Below are 18022 nucleotides of genomic sequence, written 5' to 3'. Positions count from 1 at the left end.
AAAAAAAAAAAAAAAAAAAAAAAAAAAAAAAAACCAAAAAAAAAAAAAAAAACCCAAACAAACAAAAAAACCCCACCTCAGTACAGGTCCTGACACACAGGAAGAGCTAAACCAATGAGACTGTACATTATCATTGTTGTTATTATTATGGATCATTATGGTTGTTGCCCTGGTATTGTGTGATCCCCAACCTCACCTCCTCTGTACTTCAAAAAAAATTTTTAAGTTTATTTATTTATTTAGAGAGGGACAGAAATAGTACAAGTGGGGGAGGGGCAGAGAGAGAGAGAGAGAGAGAGAGAGAGAGAGAATCCCAAGCAGGTTCCGTGATGTCAGCACAGAGTATGCAGGGCTCGAACTCACAAAGCGTGAGATCATGACCTGAGCCAAAACCAAGAGTCGGACACTTAATGGACTGAGCCAGCCAGGTGCCCCTCACCCAGGTGTTTATTTTTTTGAGAGAGGGAGAGAGAGAGCGCGCACTCGCGGGAGGGGCAGAGAGAGAGGGAGACAGAGGATCCTAAGTGGGCTCTCTGCTCTCAGCACAATGCAGGGCTCGAGCCCACAAACTGTGAGATCGTGACCTGAGCTGAAGTCTGACGCTTAACTGACTGAACCACCCAGGCGCCCCGCGTCTATACTTTGATATCCACATCCGGTCAGGAGACTTCTGAAGGTCATGTCTGAACATCCCAAGGGAGGTTTAGGGGTGGGCTGGATACTCGGAAGATTAATGGGGAAGAGAGGGATGTGGGGTGGGAGGTTAGCAATAGCGTCTTCCTCAGAAGCCCAGGGGGGGCCCCCAGGAGTCTGGAACAGAGGGTCTCCTAGTGATTCTACAGGAGCTTTTGGGCTAGGATGTCAGACACCAGTGGCCGGGTGCTGGGCAGGGTCTGAGGCTCAGGGTGGGTGGACCATATCTCCACTAGTGGCCCCACTGCCACCTGGGTATCTGTCCCAGGTCTGAGGATTCAGAACAACCCGTGTGGACAAAGACTGGAGCCACAGTGCCCTCTGGTGGCCAGATGCTTGGGCTCCAGGGTTAAGTGAAGTGACCAAAGTTTGGGACTTCCAGGGACAGTGTTTGTTCCCAAAACTCCAGTGACGGGAAGAGTAGGCATCAGGACCCCAAGATGTCAGAACAGACACTTACCCTGTGTCTGGAGAGGGCAAGGGGTCAGGACTTGGAAAGGATTCTCGTGGAATCTCCTACAAAAGGCACCCCCCCCCACCCCAGGGTGCTGTCTCAGTCTGTACAGCATGCAACTTTTTTTTTTTTTTTTTTTTTTTTTTTTTTTTTTAGTGTTTATTTATTTTTGAGAGGAGGAAAGAGAGTGTGAGCGGGGAAGGGGTAGAGAGAGAGGGAGACACAGATCTGAAGCAGACTCTAGGCTCTGAGCTGTCAGCACAGAGCCCCATGCGGGGCTTCGAACTGGTGAACCACGAGACCTGAGCTGAAGTCAGATGCTCAACTGACTGAGCCATCCAGGTGTCCCAAGCATATGACTCTTGATGTCAGAGTCATGAGTTCAAGCCCCACGTTGGGTGAGGAGGCTCCTCTGGGCTCCCACAGTGCCTGTGCTTCTCTATCCCAGCCTCGACCCCTCTGCCTGGGCTTCCTCCACTCTTGGCTGCCATTGTGTGGTGATGGGTCTCTTATCCCACTGGACTGTGAGCTTAAGAGCCCGGGGAAGAGCCAGCACAGCTGTGTCCAGCCTGCCCACACAGAGCTGGGGACCCTAATCCTCTAGAAAGGAGTGAATGTGCCTGCTAACCTCTCCCTTCTCTTTGCCTTTAACTCTAGACCCCCTGCTGGGAAGGTTTCCTTAATGCGGCACCCCACCCCCCCACTCAGGTTGTCCAAGTGTCTGTGTGGGGCACAGTCTGGACCCCACCTGACTCTCTGTCCCCGCTAGTTGTGTGCCTCAGAGCTAGATGGTGAGGAGACACACGGAGCATGACAACTAGTTGATTCACTTATTTATTCAACAAATAATTATTGAGCACCTACTATTTTCCAGGCCCTGTTCTAGGCACTGGGGAGGCAGCAGTGGATGGAACAACAATCCCTGCCCTCACAGAGCTATTATTCTAATGGGCAGAGACAGACACTAAGTCAAATAACTAAACAGATTTAGTACAAGATGACAAACTATGGTATGTATTGGAAGAAAAGGCATTTCAGAGGACAGAGTTATGGGGGATGCTATTTTAGCTGAGGTTCGATCTGAGGAGGTAACATTTAATCAAAAACCTGAATAAAGCGAGGGATGGAGCCACGTGGATATCGGGGAGGAATATTCTAAGCAGAGAGAACAGTAAGTGCAAAGATCCTGTGGCTGACATGGGATTGGAATGCTCCAGGAACAGGGAGGAGGCCGGTGTGACTGGAGTAAAGTTAGCCAGTGGAAGGAAAGAGGGAGATGAGGTTAGAAATGTGATGAAGGTTGGGGACGGGATCACTTGGGGCATTGAGGGCGGACTGAGGACTTTGCACTTTATTCCAGTTATGAAAGAAGCCCCCGGAGGTTTTGAGCCCAAGAGCGTTGTGACGCCATATGTTTTAGGTGGCGCACTCTGGCTGCCATGGGGAGAACAGACATGGGGTTGTCCAGGCGGGACACAAGGGTGGACAGTACCAGGTGTGAAGGGAGAAGAGTGGGTAGATCCTGGATCTGCGTTGTGAATGTAGAGATAACACGATTTGCTGATGGGCTTGGTGTGTGTGTGTGTGTGTGTGTGTGTGTGTGTGTGTGAAAAAGAAGAGAGCCGATGATTGATTGCACTTAGAACAAAATCCATTTTCTTTGTAATGTCCTACAAGGCTCTACATGATCTGGGTCCTTGCCCTCTCCCCAACCTTGTCTCTCCCCTCACTCATTCTGCTCCGATCACACCAGCTTTCTCACTGATCTTTGCACTTGTCAAAGCGTGTTCCCTTTCCCCTCCTGTCTCCTGGCTGGAACTTCTCGGGTCTCAGCTCAAATGTCGTCTTCTCAGAGAAGCCGTTTTATAGCATTCATAATTTTCTAAATTGATTTTGTCTATTTATGTTCTTCTTTGTCATCTTGTCTTTCTCCACTAAAAGGTGAGCTGCTTGAGGGCAGCGACTTTGGGCACTGCTCTGTGTCCCAGTGCCTAGAAAAGTGCCCGGCACCTGGCAAGCACTGATTAAGTGAACAAAGACACTGATTAACCTCTGTGCTTGTTTACAGGCTGGCTTACGCAGAAGAGACACCCAGACAAGCAGGCATGGACAAGAACACACAACAGATCCTTGGGTCATCCACATACCCTGGGGAGACCCAGAAGCCAGGGGCCACCTGCTCCCGCGCCCGCGGTTGCTGGTGGATGGAGAGCCCGAGGTGGGAATGGAGCACCCCCAGGGAGGAGGAAAAGATGCTCTGGGACGAGCCCAGCCCCGCCCTGTATCCCCAGCAGCCAATGGGCGTGTGGTCCTCCCGGCGCCCCCTGGGACGTGTAGTCCGGTCAGGGGCGCCCTCGGGCGCCGCTGTGCGCCCCTAGACTCCACGTCCCGTCGTGCGCCGGGAGGTGCGGGGATTGGCCGGGCCCCGCCCCCGGCCCGCCCCGCTCAGCTCGCGCCGCAGCCCCAAGAATGAATGAAATCGTAGCGCGCTGGGCGGCAGAGCGGGCGGCGCAGGCCGGGCTGGGCCCGCGCGCGGCGGCAGCAGCGCCCCGGGCCGGAGGCGGCCCAGCCGAGCGGGCCATGGCCACCGCCATTCAGAACCCGCTCAAGTCGTGAGTGTCCCCGCCGTTCACGTCCCTCCATCCCGCCCCCCCACCCCTGGCCCTTCCCCCGCCTCTTGGGGAGGGGGACGCAGCGCGCGGAAGGTAGTTTAATGGGGGCCCTCCAGCTCGTCCCCCCCACCGCTGGGGGACCTGCCGCCCCTTGTTGCCCCCTGGGGTTGGGGGCGGGAGCCCCTTCAGGGTCGCGGGGGCGTCTCTTCTTTGTCGCTGTCAGTGAAGGAATGTGGCGCGGGTTGGGGGGTGGCGGAGGCCGTTTCCCCACCCAGAGTGGGGGTAGGGGCTTCCCTCTCCTCCTCCTCCATCTCTCCTTCTCCGTGTCTCCGGGGGCGCCGGGGGGCGGGGGGGCATAGGGCTGGGAGTACGAACGCCCAAGTCCAGACCTCAGCCTCCGGGGTCTTCACCACCCTCCTTCCCCCTCAGCAGAGCACCTTTCTCTTTCCTCTCTCCTTCTCCGGGGACCTCGGCCCGCGTGGCCGCAGGGTGGGAGCTGAGACGTCGGGGTTCCCGGTCGGATCCCTGCTGGCTCCCTTTTTTCCTCCCCGGGTCTTCGGGACCTAGAAGCTCCGACGCCCAGGTCAGTTTAGACCGTGGGATTCCTCCCTCTCCCCGCCCATACACATCTAACCAGAGCATCTGGGACCGGATGCTTCGGGAGAGGATGCTGGCAGCACCCTCAATCTCGGGGGATTCCCTCCCTTTTCTCCCTGTCCGCGTCCCTCCTCCGAGCGTTAGCTTCCTCCTGGGCCCGGTGGCTGGGAACCTGGACGCCCGGGTTCAAGCCTAGCTCTGTCCCATCCCTCTCCTCTCTTAGCCACCTCTTTTCTCTCTCTTTCCATCTCTCTCTCTCGCTCCCTCTTCGGGATCCTGGACTCCCGGGTCCCAGCGCTCCCCACCCCCTTTCCTCCGGCGGTGACAGCGGGCTCAGAGTGACAGGCGCGCGGCCGTTCCCGCCCTCCCTCCCCGGCTGGCGAGCGCGGCACTCCCCTCCCCCTCCGCCCCTGCCCGGGCGGGGGGGGGGGGGGGCGGGGGGGTGGAGAAGGCGGAGGGCGAACGCCCGCGGCGCCGCACAAAGGGACTGTGGCGACCTCCCCCCCTTCCCCCAACCTCTTGCTCTCGCCGCCTTGACCTTGAGCTGCGCGTGTTGGGGGGTGGGGAGGGGGAAGGGGCCGGGAGCGCCCCCCAGCCTCCCAAAGGCCGGGCCTGATGGCTGGACCCTAGGCCCCCAGTTGTTTCTGGTTTCTGGCGGGGGGCTGTTGGGAGAGGAGTGGGGCGGGGGTTAATAGGCACGCGCCTACACGTGTGGCTTTGCGGTGAGCAGGAGAGCTTGCAGGGCGTGTGCGGAGCCGGGGTCAGTGTGAGGAGGTGTGTGACGGTGACACCCTTCTGCTTCCCTCACTCTGTCTTAACACACAGACGGAGGTGTGCCCCACGAGGAACACCCTCGAGCTGGCTGGGACAGGGTTCCTGTGCAGGTTGGTGGATGTACAGGCATTCTGGCCTCCTCCCTCTGACCCTGGCCGGACCTCTTGGAGGAGGTCAGAGGAAGCGTTGGGGTGGGTGTGCCAGCGCCCTGCTTTGCCCTTCTTTGCTCTCCTCTTCAGACAGGTCCTCGGGGTCGAGGGCAGAGACCGGCTTCTAAAAGAGTGGAGCCAAATCCCCTTGGGAGTGGGAGGCTGGCGGGAGTGCGAGGCTGGGTATTATGACTACCTGGTTTCAAACCTCATCTTGAGCCCTTAAGTCTCCCCCTCCCTTCTCCCCCTCCTCCAGAGCCTCAGTGTTACCATCTGTGTACTGGGGACTCCTAACAGAGCCTATTATCCCATGGGGCTTGTGACCTTTGGAAAGCACTTAGTACAGAGCCTGACCCTGCCTGAATGTAGTGATTAGTAGTCGTAGCATCAATATTGATTTCTCTTGCGGTCCAGTTCCCACATAGGGCATTGCGGGGGCCTGGGCAAAGTTAGGGTGCGGGTGCCAGTGCCCTTCTTTGCTCTCATCTTCTAAGGCGTCTGCAGGGGTGGGGGTAGGGGGTGGAAATCCCCTGCTTGGGCAGGGGAGTTCAAGTGTGGGAGGGGGAACCTGTGAGGGTTACTAGCGGTAGGGAAAGGGAGGCAAGTTTCAGCCTGGGTCTGGTGGGGGGGGGGGGGGTGTTCAATCGTGCTGGTGGACAAGGGCCTCCGGGGAGGTGATGGAGTTTTCTACACTCAGCCTCCAAACCGATCAAATGGATGCAAGGGTTCTGGGGTGGGGCAGGAGTGAGCTGGGGTGTCTGAGGCTGGAGGTGTGGGGAGCAAGTGTAAGCATGTGTGGGTGGTGGGAGGTGAGAGAGGAAGGTGGCAAGGGCATTCTCTGAGCTGAGCTGCTGGACAGAGGGGGAGGGCTTAGTCTGGATGCGACAGGGGGTAACCAGGGGAGGGGCCTGAAGACCAGAGTGAGAATGCGGGTACCATTCCAGGTAAGCATCCCCGACTTACTCTCCTTGCCACCTATGCTCAACCAGATATGAAGCAGAGACCTACTCTGTCCTGTTGCGGGGAGGGGAGGGGGAAGGTCAAGGCCTTAGCTGGGGGAGATGGGGGAGGGTTTGTGGTTTGTGGAAGGGGTCTGAGACACTAGAGGTGTGTGTGTGTGTGTGTGTGTGTGTGTGTGTGTGTGTGTGTGTTTAGAAGTGATAAGTATGGAAGACCTTGGAGGTGTCTCTCACCAGAGGGTAGGTAGGGGCATCAAGTGACAAAAGAGGTGAAGGCTATTATGCAGTCTGTCTGCTGGAGAGCCCCCTGGTGGACAAGGACATTTGTGGGCGTTTTTAATCCACGCAGGGGCTCAAACTTGAACACAAACTTTGGACCAGGGGGGGGTTCCAGGTGAGTGCTGGTGCAGCTTGGTGGGTCAGCTCACTATCTGGGGATCGCTTAGGGTACAGTCTGTGAGAGTGACAGTGGGAAAAAGAAGGAAGTAAAAACTGACTTGGGTACAGATATCTAGGCGAGTGAGTCCCCCCCTTAGTCCCACCTTCAAAGAGCCACCAGGGGCTCAGATTCCTCATCTGGAAAATGGGGGGGGGGTAAAAATAGCAGCACCCCAGAGGGTCATTATGAGAATTGCACCAGTGAATCAAGTACTTAGAACTGTGTCTGACACATCATGGGTACTCAGTATATTTACTCCTTCAACAAATACTGAGCATCTTTTATGTACCAGGCATTCCTCTTCTTCTCTTCCTCCTCCTCCTTCTCCCCCTCCTCCATCTTCTTCTTTTTTTTAAAGCTTATTTATTTTTGTGAGAGAGCGTGCACGCACGTGCCCGCGTGTGAGCAGGGGAAGGGGCAGAGAGGGAGACAGCGTGGAAGCGGGCTCTGTGCTATCAGCGCAAAGCCCAACACGTGGGGCTCCAACCCACAGACTGTGAGATCTTGACCCCAGCGGCAGTCCCGACGCTCAATCGACTGAGCCACCCAGGCGCCCCAGGGTATTATTCTTTCTAGAATTGTTGGCTATTTTACACCTTAACTACGTATCAAATCCTCTTTGTGGAATGAGTGAAGTTTTACTGAACACTTACTACCTGCCAGGTACCTTTTAAAAACACTTTACACATATGTACTCATTTAGTCCTTACGACAATCCAATGAGGTGTCATCCTCATTTTACACGTGAGGAAACCGAGGCCCAGAAAGGTTAAGTCATTTGCCCGAGGCCACATGGCCACCAAATGGCAGAGCCAGGATTTGAATCCACAAGGTGTGGCTCCCGCTGCAAAGTAGCACTGTGCGGTCTAGCCCGCGGAAGGAAGGGATAGAGCAGGGCGGGGTCACTGTGAGAGTGACAGCCCTGGAGGGACTAGATAGGGTTCTCTGGAGCTGGGGAGGGACTGGGGGTGGGGGAGGGGGGAGGGGAAGGCGGGGAGGGGGAGGTGTCAGTGAGCCAAGCGCAGGCTTAGCCGGTGGACGTCTGTATGGGCACCTCTTAGGTATCTCTAGGTCTCAGGGCATTGAAGTGTTTGTGTGAGTGTAAATGTACGTGAGTCTGTAAAGGTGTGGGAGTGAAGTGTGCGTGAGTCTACGTGGGAGGCTGTGAGTATACGTGTGAATGTGTGTGTAAACTGCCGTATGTGGGTGTGTGCGAGTCCAGGTGTGCATGTGTGAGTGTCTGCCCGGGAGACTAGATGTGCGTCTGGGCGAACGTGTGTGAGTGACTGCGCGCTCCCTGGGCCCCACCTCTGCACCCGCTTCCCCGCGGGGTCCCGCGGGTCCCCGGGCCCGGGACTACGACTCCCAGAATGGCCCGGGCGGGCCCGCCCCGCCGTCGTGATTGGCTGTGGTCCCGGTGCTCCCGCCCCGCGGGAATGAATGGATGGGCGGCCTCAGCGCCCGCCCGAGCGCTGGGAGGACCGACCCGGCGGGGACCTGCTGGGGGCAGGACCCGGGGAGCAAGATGGCCACGGTCATCCCCGGCCCCCTGAGGTGCTGCGGGCCGGCGGGAGGTGGGGGAGGGCGCGCGGGCGGGTCTGCGCGGGCGTGTGTGTGTGGCGGCCGGGGGTGGGGCCGAAGGGGTGTCTGGGGGGCTGTCACCGTGGGCCGTGCTGCGCGGGGGTGCGAATGTGTGCGATCATGGGTCTCTGGCAAGAACGGTGTCCGATGCGCTGCTCCTGGACGAGCGGAGGGTGTGGGGAGCTCGGAGTCCTCTTCGGGTCCTTTTCAGGGAAGGGGGTCATGTCCCGCCCGGCGACCCCCGGGGTTGGGGAGAGAGTGAAATGGCCTGGAGGTGCGGGAGCCTCGGTAAACTTGAGTGAAGCCCATACTACCTTTGTCTTGGCGTGTGGAGTGTGTGTCACTTGTTTGTACTGTTATTTTTTTGTTTTTTTTGTGTGTGTGTTTTTGGATATGTGTGTGGATATGTGTTTAATATCTTTCAGTCTACCAGGTATCTTGGGATATTTGGGTCTTTGAGTGTACATGTCCTTTGAAGCCGCATCATTTGTGTTCTGTGTCTGGATTTGTAGTTGTGCGTGTATTTATGTGTACATTTTTGTGTGAATATGGGTGGATTTGTCTGTTTCTATATTGTATATGTGTATATCTTTGTGTTTGGATATGTGGTGTTTTAGATGTTGGTTTCTATATCGTGTATCTTTATGATTGTGTGTACGTGTGTGTCCTATGTGAATCTGTGCGATTTCTTTGTATAGTGTGCCTGGACATTGTGTGTGTGCGCGTGTGTGATTTGTTTGTGTTGTGTCTTTAGATATGTGTGTAGGTGCTCATGTGGGTAGTTTGTTTTAACATTTCTTCTAACATTTGTGTATGTGTGTGTCTTTGGTTGCATGAGTGTGTGTGTGAAGTGTGGTGTCTGTGATCTGTTTGCATGTTGTGTGTCTTTGTGTGGGTGCTTTGTTTATGTTGTGTGTCTTTGGATATGTGATGTGTATTTGTGCGTGGATATATGTGTGTTGTGTCTGTCCCACACTATGTATCTGCGATGTCTGTGTTTTTTTCAGTAGATATTTGTGCGTGCACGTATGTGAGATTTGTCTGTTTCTCCTTTGTGAGTTTTGGGATATGTCTCTCTTTGTGTGTCAATCCTGTGTGATTTGTTTGTGTTGTGTATTTTGATATGTGCACGTGTGGATGGGTCTTGGTGTATTTTTGTCTGTTTCTACATTATGTGTGTGTATCTACCGGTTGGCTCCGGGCCTGCTTGGGTCTCAGGTTGGGGGCTTCTGAGTCCAGGAGCGACAGGAGGGGAGAGACTGGAGGAGTCGGATCACCCATTCCCGAGCTGCGCGTTGAGGGAGGGGTGCTGGACGACCCGGCGCTCCTGCCCTTGGTGACAGCCACTCGCCCGCTCGCTCGCCCTCACAGCCTAGGCGAGGACTTCTACCGCGAGGCCATTGAGCACTGCCGCAGCTACAACGCGCGCCTGTGCGCTGAGCGCAGCCTGCGCCTGCCCTTCCTCGACTCGCAGACCGGCGTGGCCCAGAACAACTGCTACATCTGGATGGAAAAGACCCACCGCGGCCCTGGTACCCGCTGGGAGGGCAGGGGCGGGGTGGGGCGGGGCGGGGCAGCTGCTTTGCGACGGCGTTCTCGGTCCTCACCGCCCTCCTCACCTGCAGGTCTGGCCCCGGGACAGATCTACACGTACCCCGCGCGCTGTTGGAGAAAGAAACGGAGACTTAACATCCTGGAGGACCCCAGACTCCGGCCCTGCGAGTACAAGATCGGTGGGTGGAGCTCCATCCTGTGCCTGGGGTGGCCCTAGCCGGCCCGGGGCAAACGCTGATCCGTGTGTGGTGACGCCTGTGTGGTTTTGAGCATTTGCCTTTATTTCCCTTCTAGCGAGTGTCTGCAGGTGTGTGTCTGGCTGTAGTCCAGACATTCTCCAGTTTTCCCTGAGTGACTGCTTTGGACTTGGACGTGTCTTCTCCTACTGGGGCCCAGGTGTATTCCGGGCCCGGTGCTCTCTGTTAGGTGCCTAGGTGGCTCCTCCCCGGTGAACTGGGATGTGTTGCTGTGCGGCTGTCTCTCTTCCTGTGGGCGCCTGAGTGTGTGTGCATGTGTGAGAGTGTCTGGTGGTAAGCCTTTGCGTCGGTAGTGGAGTGGATGTAAGTATCTGTGTCTCTTTCTAGGTGTTTCCAAGGACATTAGAGGGTTCGTTTCATCTCGTGTGTGTCTGGTCTCCCAGAGTGTCCGGCCGTTTCTGGGTGTGTCTGAGTGCATCGGGGTGTCTGGTGTCTCTTCTTTTGAGTGTCTGGATGCTTTGGAATGTCCGGGAGAATCTCTTCCCCTAGTATCTGGTATATCAGGTGTATCTCTGCCCACGTGTGCTGGTCCAACCAGACCGTCTGGCCTTATCGCTTCTTGAATGTGACCAGTACTATTAGAGTCACTGGCTCTTTCTCTTCCCTCGTCCTCTGTGTGGGTCCAGGTATACTGAAGTGTCCATCTGTGTGGGTTTTTTTTTAAGTTTGTTTGTCTGTTTGTTTATCTAGAGAGTGCCCACACGGGCTGGGGTGGGGCGGAGAGAAAGCTGGAATCCCAAGCGGGTACCCTGCCACCAGAGCAGAGCCTGCTGACCTAAGCTGATCAAGGCGCCATGGAGTGTCCATCTGGCTGTCTTTTTGGGTGTGTCGATTGCCTCAGAGGCGCCGTGTGTGGCTCCCCTGTGTACGTCCGTGTGTGTCCATCTGAGTAATTCTCTCCAGATGTGTGTGTCTGTATCTCCCCTGTGTGTGTCCACATGTCTGGTAGGGTCTGGCTGGGTGTTCCTTATGCGGATCTAGGTATAGCTGACGATTTAGTGTCTCTTTCTGATTGTCTCTGGGTGTATCCCAGGGTTTGGATATGTTTCCTCTACGTGACTGGGTGTATCTGAGTGTCTGGGTGTATCTCCTCCTTTGTGCATCTGGCTGTCTCCAGATGATCCGTCTGTATCTCCCATGTGTATCCTGTTTGAGAATCTGTGTTTCTCCACGTGCATCCAGGTGTAAGTGAGGGAGGGTCTGGCGTGTCTCCGTCTGAGTGTGTCTGAGCGGATCCGAGGGCCTGGCCGTGTCTTTCCCAGGTCTCGGCCTCCTTCCCAGTATGCGTGATTGAATCTTTGAGTCTGTTGCTGGTCGAGTGTGGGAACACCTCTTTCCTGAAGCAAAGGGCATGGCTCCCCAACCTGGGCAGTTTGAGAAATCCTCCAGGGACAACTTCCCCACTTGACCTCCCCACCGTGGCCTTGTCCCCAGATTGTGAGGCACCCCTGAAGAAGGAGGGTGGCCTCCCCGAAGGGCCTGTCCTTGAGGCGCTACTGTGTGCTGAGACAGGGGAGAAGAAGATTGAGTTGAAGGAGGAGGAGACCATTATGGACTGCCAGGTGGGACCACCCCTCAGGAGCCCCGGCCGCCTTGTCACCCCCACCACCTGCCCTGGCGTACCCTGTTCCCGCTCTCCGATCTCCCCTGGTTCCCTAGGGCCTTTGGGCCTCCTAAGTCGCATCCTTCCACACCTCATCTCTGTTCGGAAGACCTCCCTGCTTGCCCTGCGCCCCCAGTCTCCAGCTGTGTCCGCAACTCCCACAGAGAAGGACAGCATCCCCCATTTTCTTGACCTCAGTCTCCCTTCTGGTGTCCAGAAACAGCAGCTGCTGGAGTTTCCACATGATCTCGAGGTGGAAGACTTGGAGGATGACATTCCCAGGAGGAAGAACAGGGCTAAAGGAAAGGTATCACCCCCAAATCTTTCTCCCTCACCTCTCTCCTCAGTGACGGATCCCATACACTGAGCGTTTATCGTGGTCAGACCCTAACCCAGTTTGGCCTCACTGAATTCCCAGAGCAGCCCGAAGGGGTAGAGGATTTTATACCCATCGTACAGAAGAGGACGCTGAGGCTCAGATACATGAACCCATTGGCAAAACAGAGATTGTATAGTGGGTCAGAGCCGCCTTCACACCCATGAGGAAGCCTCTGAGAGGTCAAGGGGGTTACTCGAGGCCCATAGTCAGGAAGTGGCAGAGCTGCGGTTCACCTTTCAGGCTCCAGTGATGAAAACTCTTTCAGTTGCCTCCCTTCTTGGCCCCTCATCCCGCCTCTTCCCCCAGGCATATGGCATCGGGGGTCTCCGGAAACGCCAGGACACCGCATCCCTGGAGGACCGAGACAAGCCGTATGTCTGTGATAGTGAGTCCTTCTGAAGAGGGGGAAAGAGAGAGTGGGGCCTAGGGACCTCTCCCCTGCTGGCCCCCTCCCTCCTGTTCTAGAGCCCGGCGGGAGGGGATGCTCAGGCCTCTGGCAGAGGGGGGAGGTGTGATCCCCGAGGCCAGGGTGGAGGCCGCATGGGCTGGGAGGGCTGACCGGCCCTCCCTGCTCGCTCTCCAGTCTGTGGGAAACGGTATAAGAACCGGCCAGGGCTCAGCTACCACTACACCCACACCCACCTGGCTGAGGAGGAGGGGGAGGAGAACGCCGAGCGCCACGCCCTGCCCTTCCACCGGAAAAACAACCATAAACGTGAGCAGGCAGGCGGGCTGTGGGGTAGTGAGGGGCCCCGGGAGTGGGGGCTGAGGAGCCTGGGAGGGAGGGGGCACATTAGACATTTCTGGAAAATCTCCAGCTCAGCGGTCCCCTCCCCCCACCGACCATGGGGATGCTGGCTCTGGGGTTGCCATGGCAACCAACCATCTCTCCCTCGCTCCCGGCCGGGCGTAATATTTCTGGGTCTGATTTATTGTTTCAATTAGAGCTTGGGGAGGGGGGTGATAGATGACTCCCCTCCCTCTCTGCCTCCCGTTCTCCCTTTTCTGCTAAGCTTTGGCTGCGGGGCAGGGTCTGTGGCCTGGGAGCCCTTGGCGCCTGCCCGTGCCAATCTCGTGGCAGCCCTGACAGCCGAGGGATGGGAGAGGGCTCGGGAGAGGCTCCGCCAGCGGAGAAACTGTCTTCGCACCCACCTCTTGGTGGGAGAGGGCGGTCTCTTCACCCCATCCCCACCACGCACTGGGCACCTCTGTGTTCAGAATTTTTCTTGTGAACATCCGTCTGTTTGCATATCAGGTCTCGGCCAGTGGTACCCCAGTTTTTATCTAGCCGGGGCTTAGTTGGCACCGGTTGTGTGATAGAAAGGGGAAGCAGGGGGGCTCTTCCTAAAGCTGTTATTTGCCAGTTTTGCCTAATAAAGAGTGAGTTGTCCTCAAAGAGTTCGGGGCTCCTGATGAGAATTATTTGGGCTCCCATCCCCGTTCTGCCGCGGCCACAACTTGGGGTAGCTACTCTCTCCTTACCTCCCCCATGCCTGGATAAAGGGGTCCACCCCGGGGCTGGGGCTGAGGCTGGGGGGCAGGGTGGAGCCTTGCCTGTGGTGAGAGCCCCTCTCTCTGTCCCCCCAACCCCAGAGTTTTACAAAGAATTGGCCTGGGTCCCTGAGGCACAGAGGAAACACACAGGTAGGGACGCCTCCCTCTGCCCCTACTCGTGCAGCAGCCTTTGACTAGGTGCCCCCGCCCGCCTACGTCAACCCCCCCACCGCCTGCTGTCTTTCAGCCAAGAAGGCGCCCGATGGCACCGTCATCCCCAACGGCTACTGTGACTTCTGCCTGGGTGGCTCCAAGAAGACGGGGTGTCCCGAGGACCTCATCTCCTGTGCTGACTGTGGGCGATCAGGTGATACCCTCACCTGAGGTTGCTGGGGGCCCGGGTGGAGGGGACGCCAGGAGTCCCGATCTGGAGGCTGGGAGGCGGAGAAGTGCAGCCTGGGGCTGGGGGGATCCAGAGCTGGTGGAGTGGACTCGACTGCTGAGGACCTCGGGAAACTGGGAGGGGGAGGGGTGGCCAGAGAGGCTCTGGGAATAATGGGAGGCGGTCGTCACGGCGTTGCCGGTCGTAGCACGTGCTTAGCATGGCACGAGGGGCAGTGAAAGGTGGTTGCCAAGGCATTGTGGGTAGGGAACCGTGATAGTGAGTAATGGATGGCCGTTGCCTGGGCACTGTGGATAACCGAGGGCGCTTGCCACGGAGTTGCGGTTAGTGGGATGTGGTTTCCCAGGGTGGGCTTGTAGGTAATAGACTGTGGTTGCCTCAGCACGGTGGGTAATGAATTGTGGTTGTCATGGTATCACGGGGAGTGCGATAGGGTTGTCACGGCAACGGGGTAGCGTGGAACGTAACTTGTGGCACCGGGTGGCGGCTGAGGGGGTCTCCGCACTGGGGTAGTGCGACGGCTGTGGGATCGGCGTCGCGCGGTACCGCCGGGAACACTTCGGTCGCTCGCCCGTCCTGGGGGACAGGCGTTGGGTCACAGGGAACCCAGAGCGTGGGGACCCCACTGCGGAAGGCGGTTGCCATGGCGCCGTGGCTGGGAGGACGTGGCTGCCGCGTTACTGTGGTTAACAGAACCTGTCGGCCACTCTGCTGTGGGTAATGGAATGTGGCTGCCTCAGCACAGCGGCTAACAGAATGTGGCGGCCCGGGTGTTGTGGGTGGTAGAAAGTGGTTGCCACAGCACTGCGGGTAATGGAATGCGGTTGCCATGGTATTCTGGGGAGCAGAATGTGGTTACCATGGTGGCTGGTAGGAGACTGGTGGCCACGGTCGTGGCAGCGCTGCTTGCGGTACGGTCGCTGGGCACCGTGCGCGGGGTGGGGTCGGGCTGTGGGCCACGGGAGCTCCTCCGGCCCTAGGACCCAGGGGTGGGGGCCGAGCCGTCTCCTCCCCCGGGGGGGGGTCAGTCACCACCGGGGGCGTGATGAGCCCTAACTGCATCCCTGCCCCTTGGCCCCCAGGACACCCCTCATGTTTACAGTTTACGGTGAACATGACGGCGGCCGTGCGGACCTACCGCTGGCAGTGCATCGAGTGCAAGTCCTGCAGCCTGTGCGGCACCTCGGAGAACGACGTGAGTGCCCGCCCGCCTCCCCTGGGACATGCCCCCAGGTGGCCTCCCGTCCGGCACCTCCGCCTCTGCCAGTCGGGCCTAAAGCCTTTCCCTGGAGCCCCTCCCTGGTGAACACTAGTAACCTGTATTATTATTATTGCTTAGTGTCCATTAACTGAGCCCGGCACTTAGTGCTCCTCATCTCTCTGACTCCTCCCAACCACCCTCCGAGGTAGGTGCTCTCGTTCCCACTCCGCAGAGAAGACACTGAGCTCAGAGAGGGGACATGACGTGCCCGAGGTCACGTCTAGGAAATTAGTAGAGCTGGGAACCGAACCCAACGTCCATTGCTTCCAGAGCTGGTGTCAGACCATCTCGGTGGCGTTTGAAGTGTTCCACAGAATCTATAAAACCCAGACTGCGAGTTGCAAACCGGCCGACCACAGGGGTGTTTTGCTTGGCCAAGCAGGGTTTCGCAAAGATTCCATGATGCGAAGCCCCGTCTCGGAGCCCTTTCTCGTGGGAGGGACCGCCTTCCCCGGCCCCTTTGACCTACCCCTGCCCCAGCCCCCCACCCCGGTTTCTGGTGCCCGTGCCCCCAGGGTGCCAGCTGGGCGGGTCTCACCCCCCAGGACCAGCTGCTGTTTTGTGACGACTGCGATCGGGGTTACCACATGTACTGCCTGAGCCCCCCCATGGCGGAGCCCCCGGAAGGTGAGAGAAGAGGTGGGCATGACCCCGGGGGCGGGTGGGTCGGAAAGCTGTCTTCCGGCTGGTGAAGACCAAAGACCGTGTCTGCTGGCTGGGAGGTTGGGTCAGCCTCTGGGGGACCCGGGCCTAAATCCCTGTCCTCTGGCCACCCCCACAGGGAGCTGGAGTTGTCACCTCTGTCTTCGGCACCTGAAAGAGAAGGCCTCTGCCTACATCACCCTCACCTAGGCCTGGCTCTGGCTCACCCGGACCTCTGGGGTGGTGCTTACCTATCTGCCTCTCGGAGCTCCTCCACGCTCTCTCCACCCTCAGTGCCCCACAGTGGAGGGGGACAGGGGAAGCCCGAGAGGGGGCGGGGCCACCCCCTTCCCTCTGTGCAGGTGGAATGTTTGCCCTGTGGGTTGGTGGGCCCAGCAGGGCCCCTCTCCCTTCCTCCCTCCTTCCCCATCCCTTGGCGAATGGGCACCGGGGGCTTCTGCTCCCCTCAAAGCCATACCCCGCCTCTGGGCGGGCATGAGGGGTGGTAGATGCCAGCCCGGGGCACGGACACAGCGTTTTTCTAAAGAAAAAGTCAAAAAGTTAAAAAAAAAAAAAAAAAAAGACAGAAAAAAGAAATTAATATATACAAAGAGTCCTATAAGGCCTGGCTGGGTGGAGGGGGTGCCGCCGAGCGCATCCACTGGGCACCGGTCTATGCCAGCTTCCTGCCTACCAGCCCCACCCCCCAGTTTCTGGAGTTGCAGCTGTCCCACCTCCTCACCCAGTGTGGGCACCATCCCCCCTTCGTGCCCAGGGCAGGTGGGTGTGGTGTCCACCCTCGCCCCCTCTTGGTGCCCACCGTGGATACTGCATGACGTGAACCATGGTTTTGAACTCCGTTCCTGCTCCCTCCCTGAGAGCCCCACCCTGCCCGCTCTGTGCCTGCTGCCTGCCCTGGCTGGTGGGCGTCGGCTGGGGGGGCAAGGCGGGCAAGGCGGGCCCCTGCCCAGCGCCTGCTGGAATGAGAAGCACAGACTCTACAACGGACTAGTTTTTCCCCCTTCCCCTGCTCCAGTTCCCCACCGGCCAGGCCGGGCTGCCCCCTGCCACCCTCGCTGGCCATTTTGGGGGTAGCGAGGGGGCGTGGTTGTTTCTTGTGGTTGTGTGTGTTTGTTGTTCGGGTTAAAAAAAAGGGAAATTGAGACTGCAAGCGGGGGGAGGTGGTGGGTTTGGGGGGGTCTCCCCCAATCCAGGCATGCCCCCCCCTTGTAAACGAGTCTCCTTTATTGCCTGCCTCTGCTGTGAATTAACTTGTTCTGTGTATTAAACTGGGCCTGACCCCTCTGCCCACGACTGCCTCGTTCTCCACGCTGGACTGGGGCACCACCAAGAAGGGGAGATGGGGGCCTCCTAGGGGGAGACTTGACCAAGGTTAACAGCTGGAGCCGGCCCGACCTCCATCTCCCTCCATCTCCCCCCTGCACCCCGCCTTTCTCTGGCTTTGTCCCAGCTCCTCCCAGCCTCGCCGGGAAAGGAGAGGGGGGATGGGGTGGAGGGGGCTCCCGCCCAGCCAGCTGTGGTTGCCCTGGCAACGGACTGCTGCAGCTGCAGTGAGCAGCAGTGAGGGGGGAGGCGGGAGCTGGGGCCTGGGGGAAGGGATGGAAAGATGAAGAGGCCGCCCCTCCCGGGCTATGGTAGGCGGTGGGGGTGCCCAGAGCACCTCCTCTGGGTCCCCAGAGCGCCTCACCTGGGGTCCCCCATGCGGATGTGGGGCAAAGAGCGGAGGGGAAAGGACCAAGGAGAGAATGACATGCACACGAGGTTGGGCGGGAGGCAGATTTGGGCGAGGTGGGATGAGGAGAGAACCAGGACACTGAAAGATCAGGAGAGAGACACAGAGCCACACATTTATAGAGAATCAGAAAAAGAGCAGGAGAGGGAAGAAATAGATCTGGAGAGAGAGGTAGATGAGTGAGCCACAGGAGTGATGGGAGGGGGGAGAACAGAAGAGAGATGGAGATTCAGTGGGAGAGGGAGACATCAGGGAGAGACAGAAGGAGGAAGGAGCCGGTGATTTAGGGAAGCGGGAGAGATTCGATGAGGGGAGGTAGAAAACCAGGGAACATAAATCAGGAGAGAGGCCAAAGAATGAGAGGGAGGCACATTTGGGGTTAGAGAGATACAGTCAGGATCCAGGGACAGGCCAAGTC

At 57.8% G+C, this 18022-nt stretch overlaps 1 protein-coding gene across 9 annotated transcripts; it reads left to right on the top strand.

Annotated features, from left to right (window-relative positions):
* The first annotated feature begins 3616 nt into the window (after positions 1 to 3616).
* On the top strand, positions 3617 to 17162 carry DPF1 (double PHD fingers 1). 9 transcript variants are annotated; one of them, XM_025914488.2, is made up of 12 exons: positions 3617 to 3759; positions 9630 to 9790; positions 9884 to 9991; positions 11504 to 11631; positions 11890 to 11979; positions 12358 to 12436; positions 12635 to 12766; positions 13645 to 13695; positions 13793 to 13912; positions 15031 to 15143; positions 15755 to 15836; positions 15991 to 17162. In XM_025914488.2, the coding sequence occupies exons 1-12, from the start codon at positions 3617 to 3619 to the stop codon at positions 16059 to 16061; spliced, it is 1278 nt and encodes a 425-aa protein (XP_025770273.2). In that variant the 3' UTR covers positions 16062 to 17162. The 9 variants fall into 9 exon arrangements, with proteins under 9 accessions (XP_025770273.2, XP_086545760.1, XP_086545759.1 ...); XM_086689634.1 differs by having other exon boundaries at positions 15755 to 15848; XM_086689633.1 differs by having other exon boundaries at positions 15725 to 15848.
* The last annotated feature ends 860 nt before the right edge of the window (positions 17163 to 18022 follow it).

Source organism: Puma concolor, chromosome E2 (assembly GCF_028749965.1).
Source record: "Puma concolor isolate L17-30 chromosome E2, mPumCon1.1.hap2, whole genome shotgun sequence".
Lineage (NCBI taxonomy): Eukaryota > Metazoa > Chordata > Mammalia > Carnivora > Felidae > Puma > Puma concolor.
This window is presented reverse-complemented; position numbering and strand designations above follow the sequence as displayed.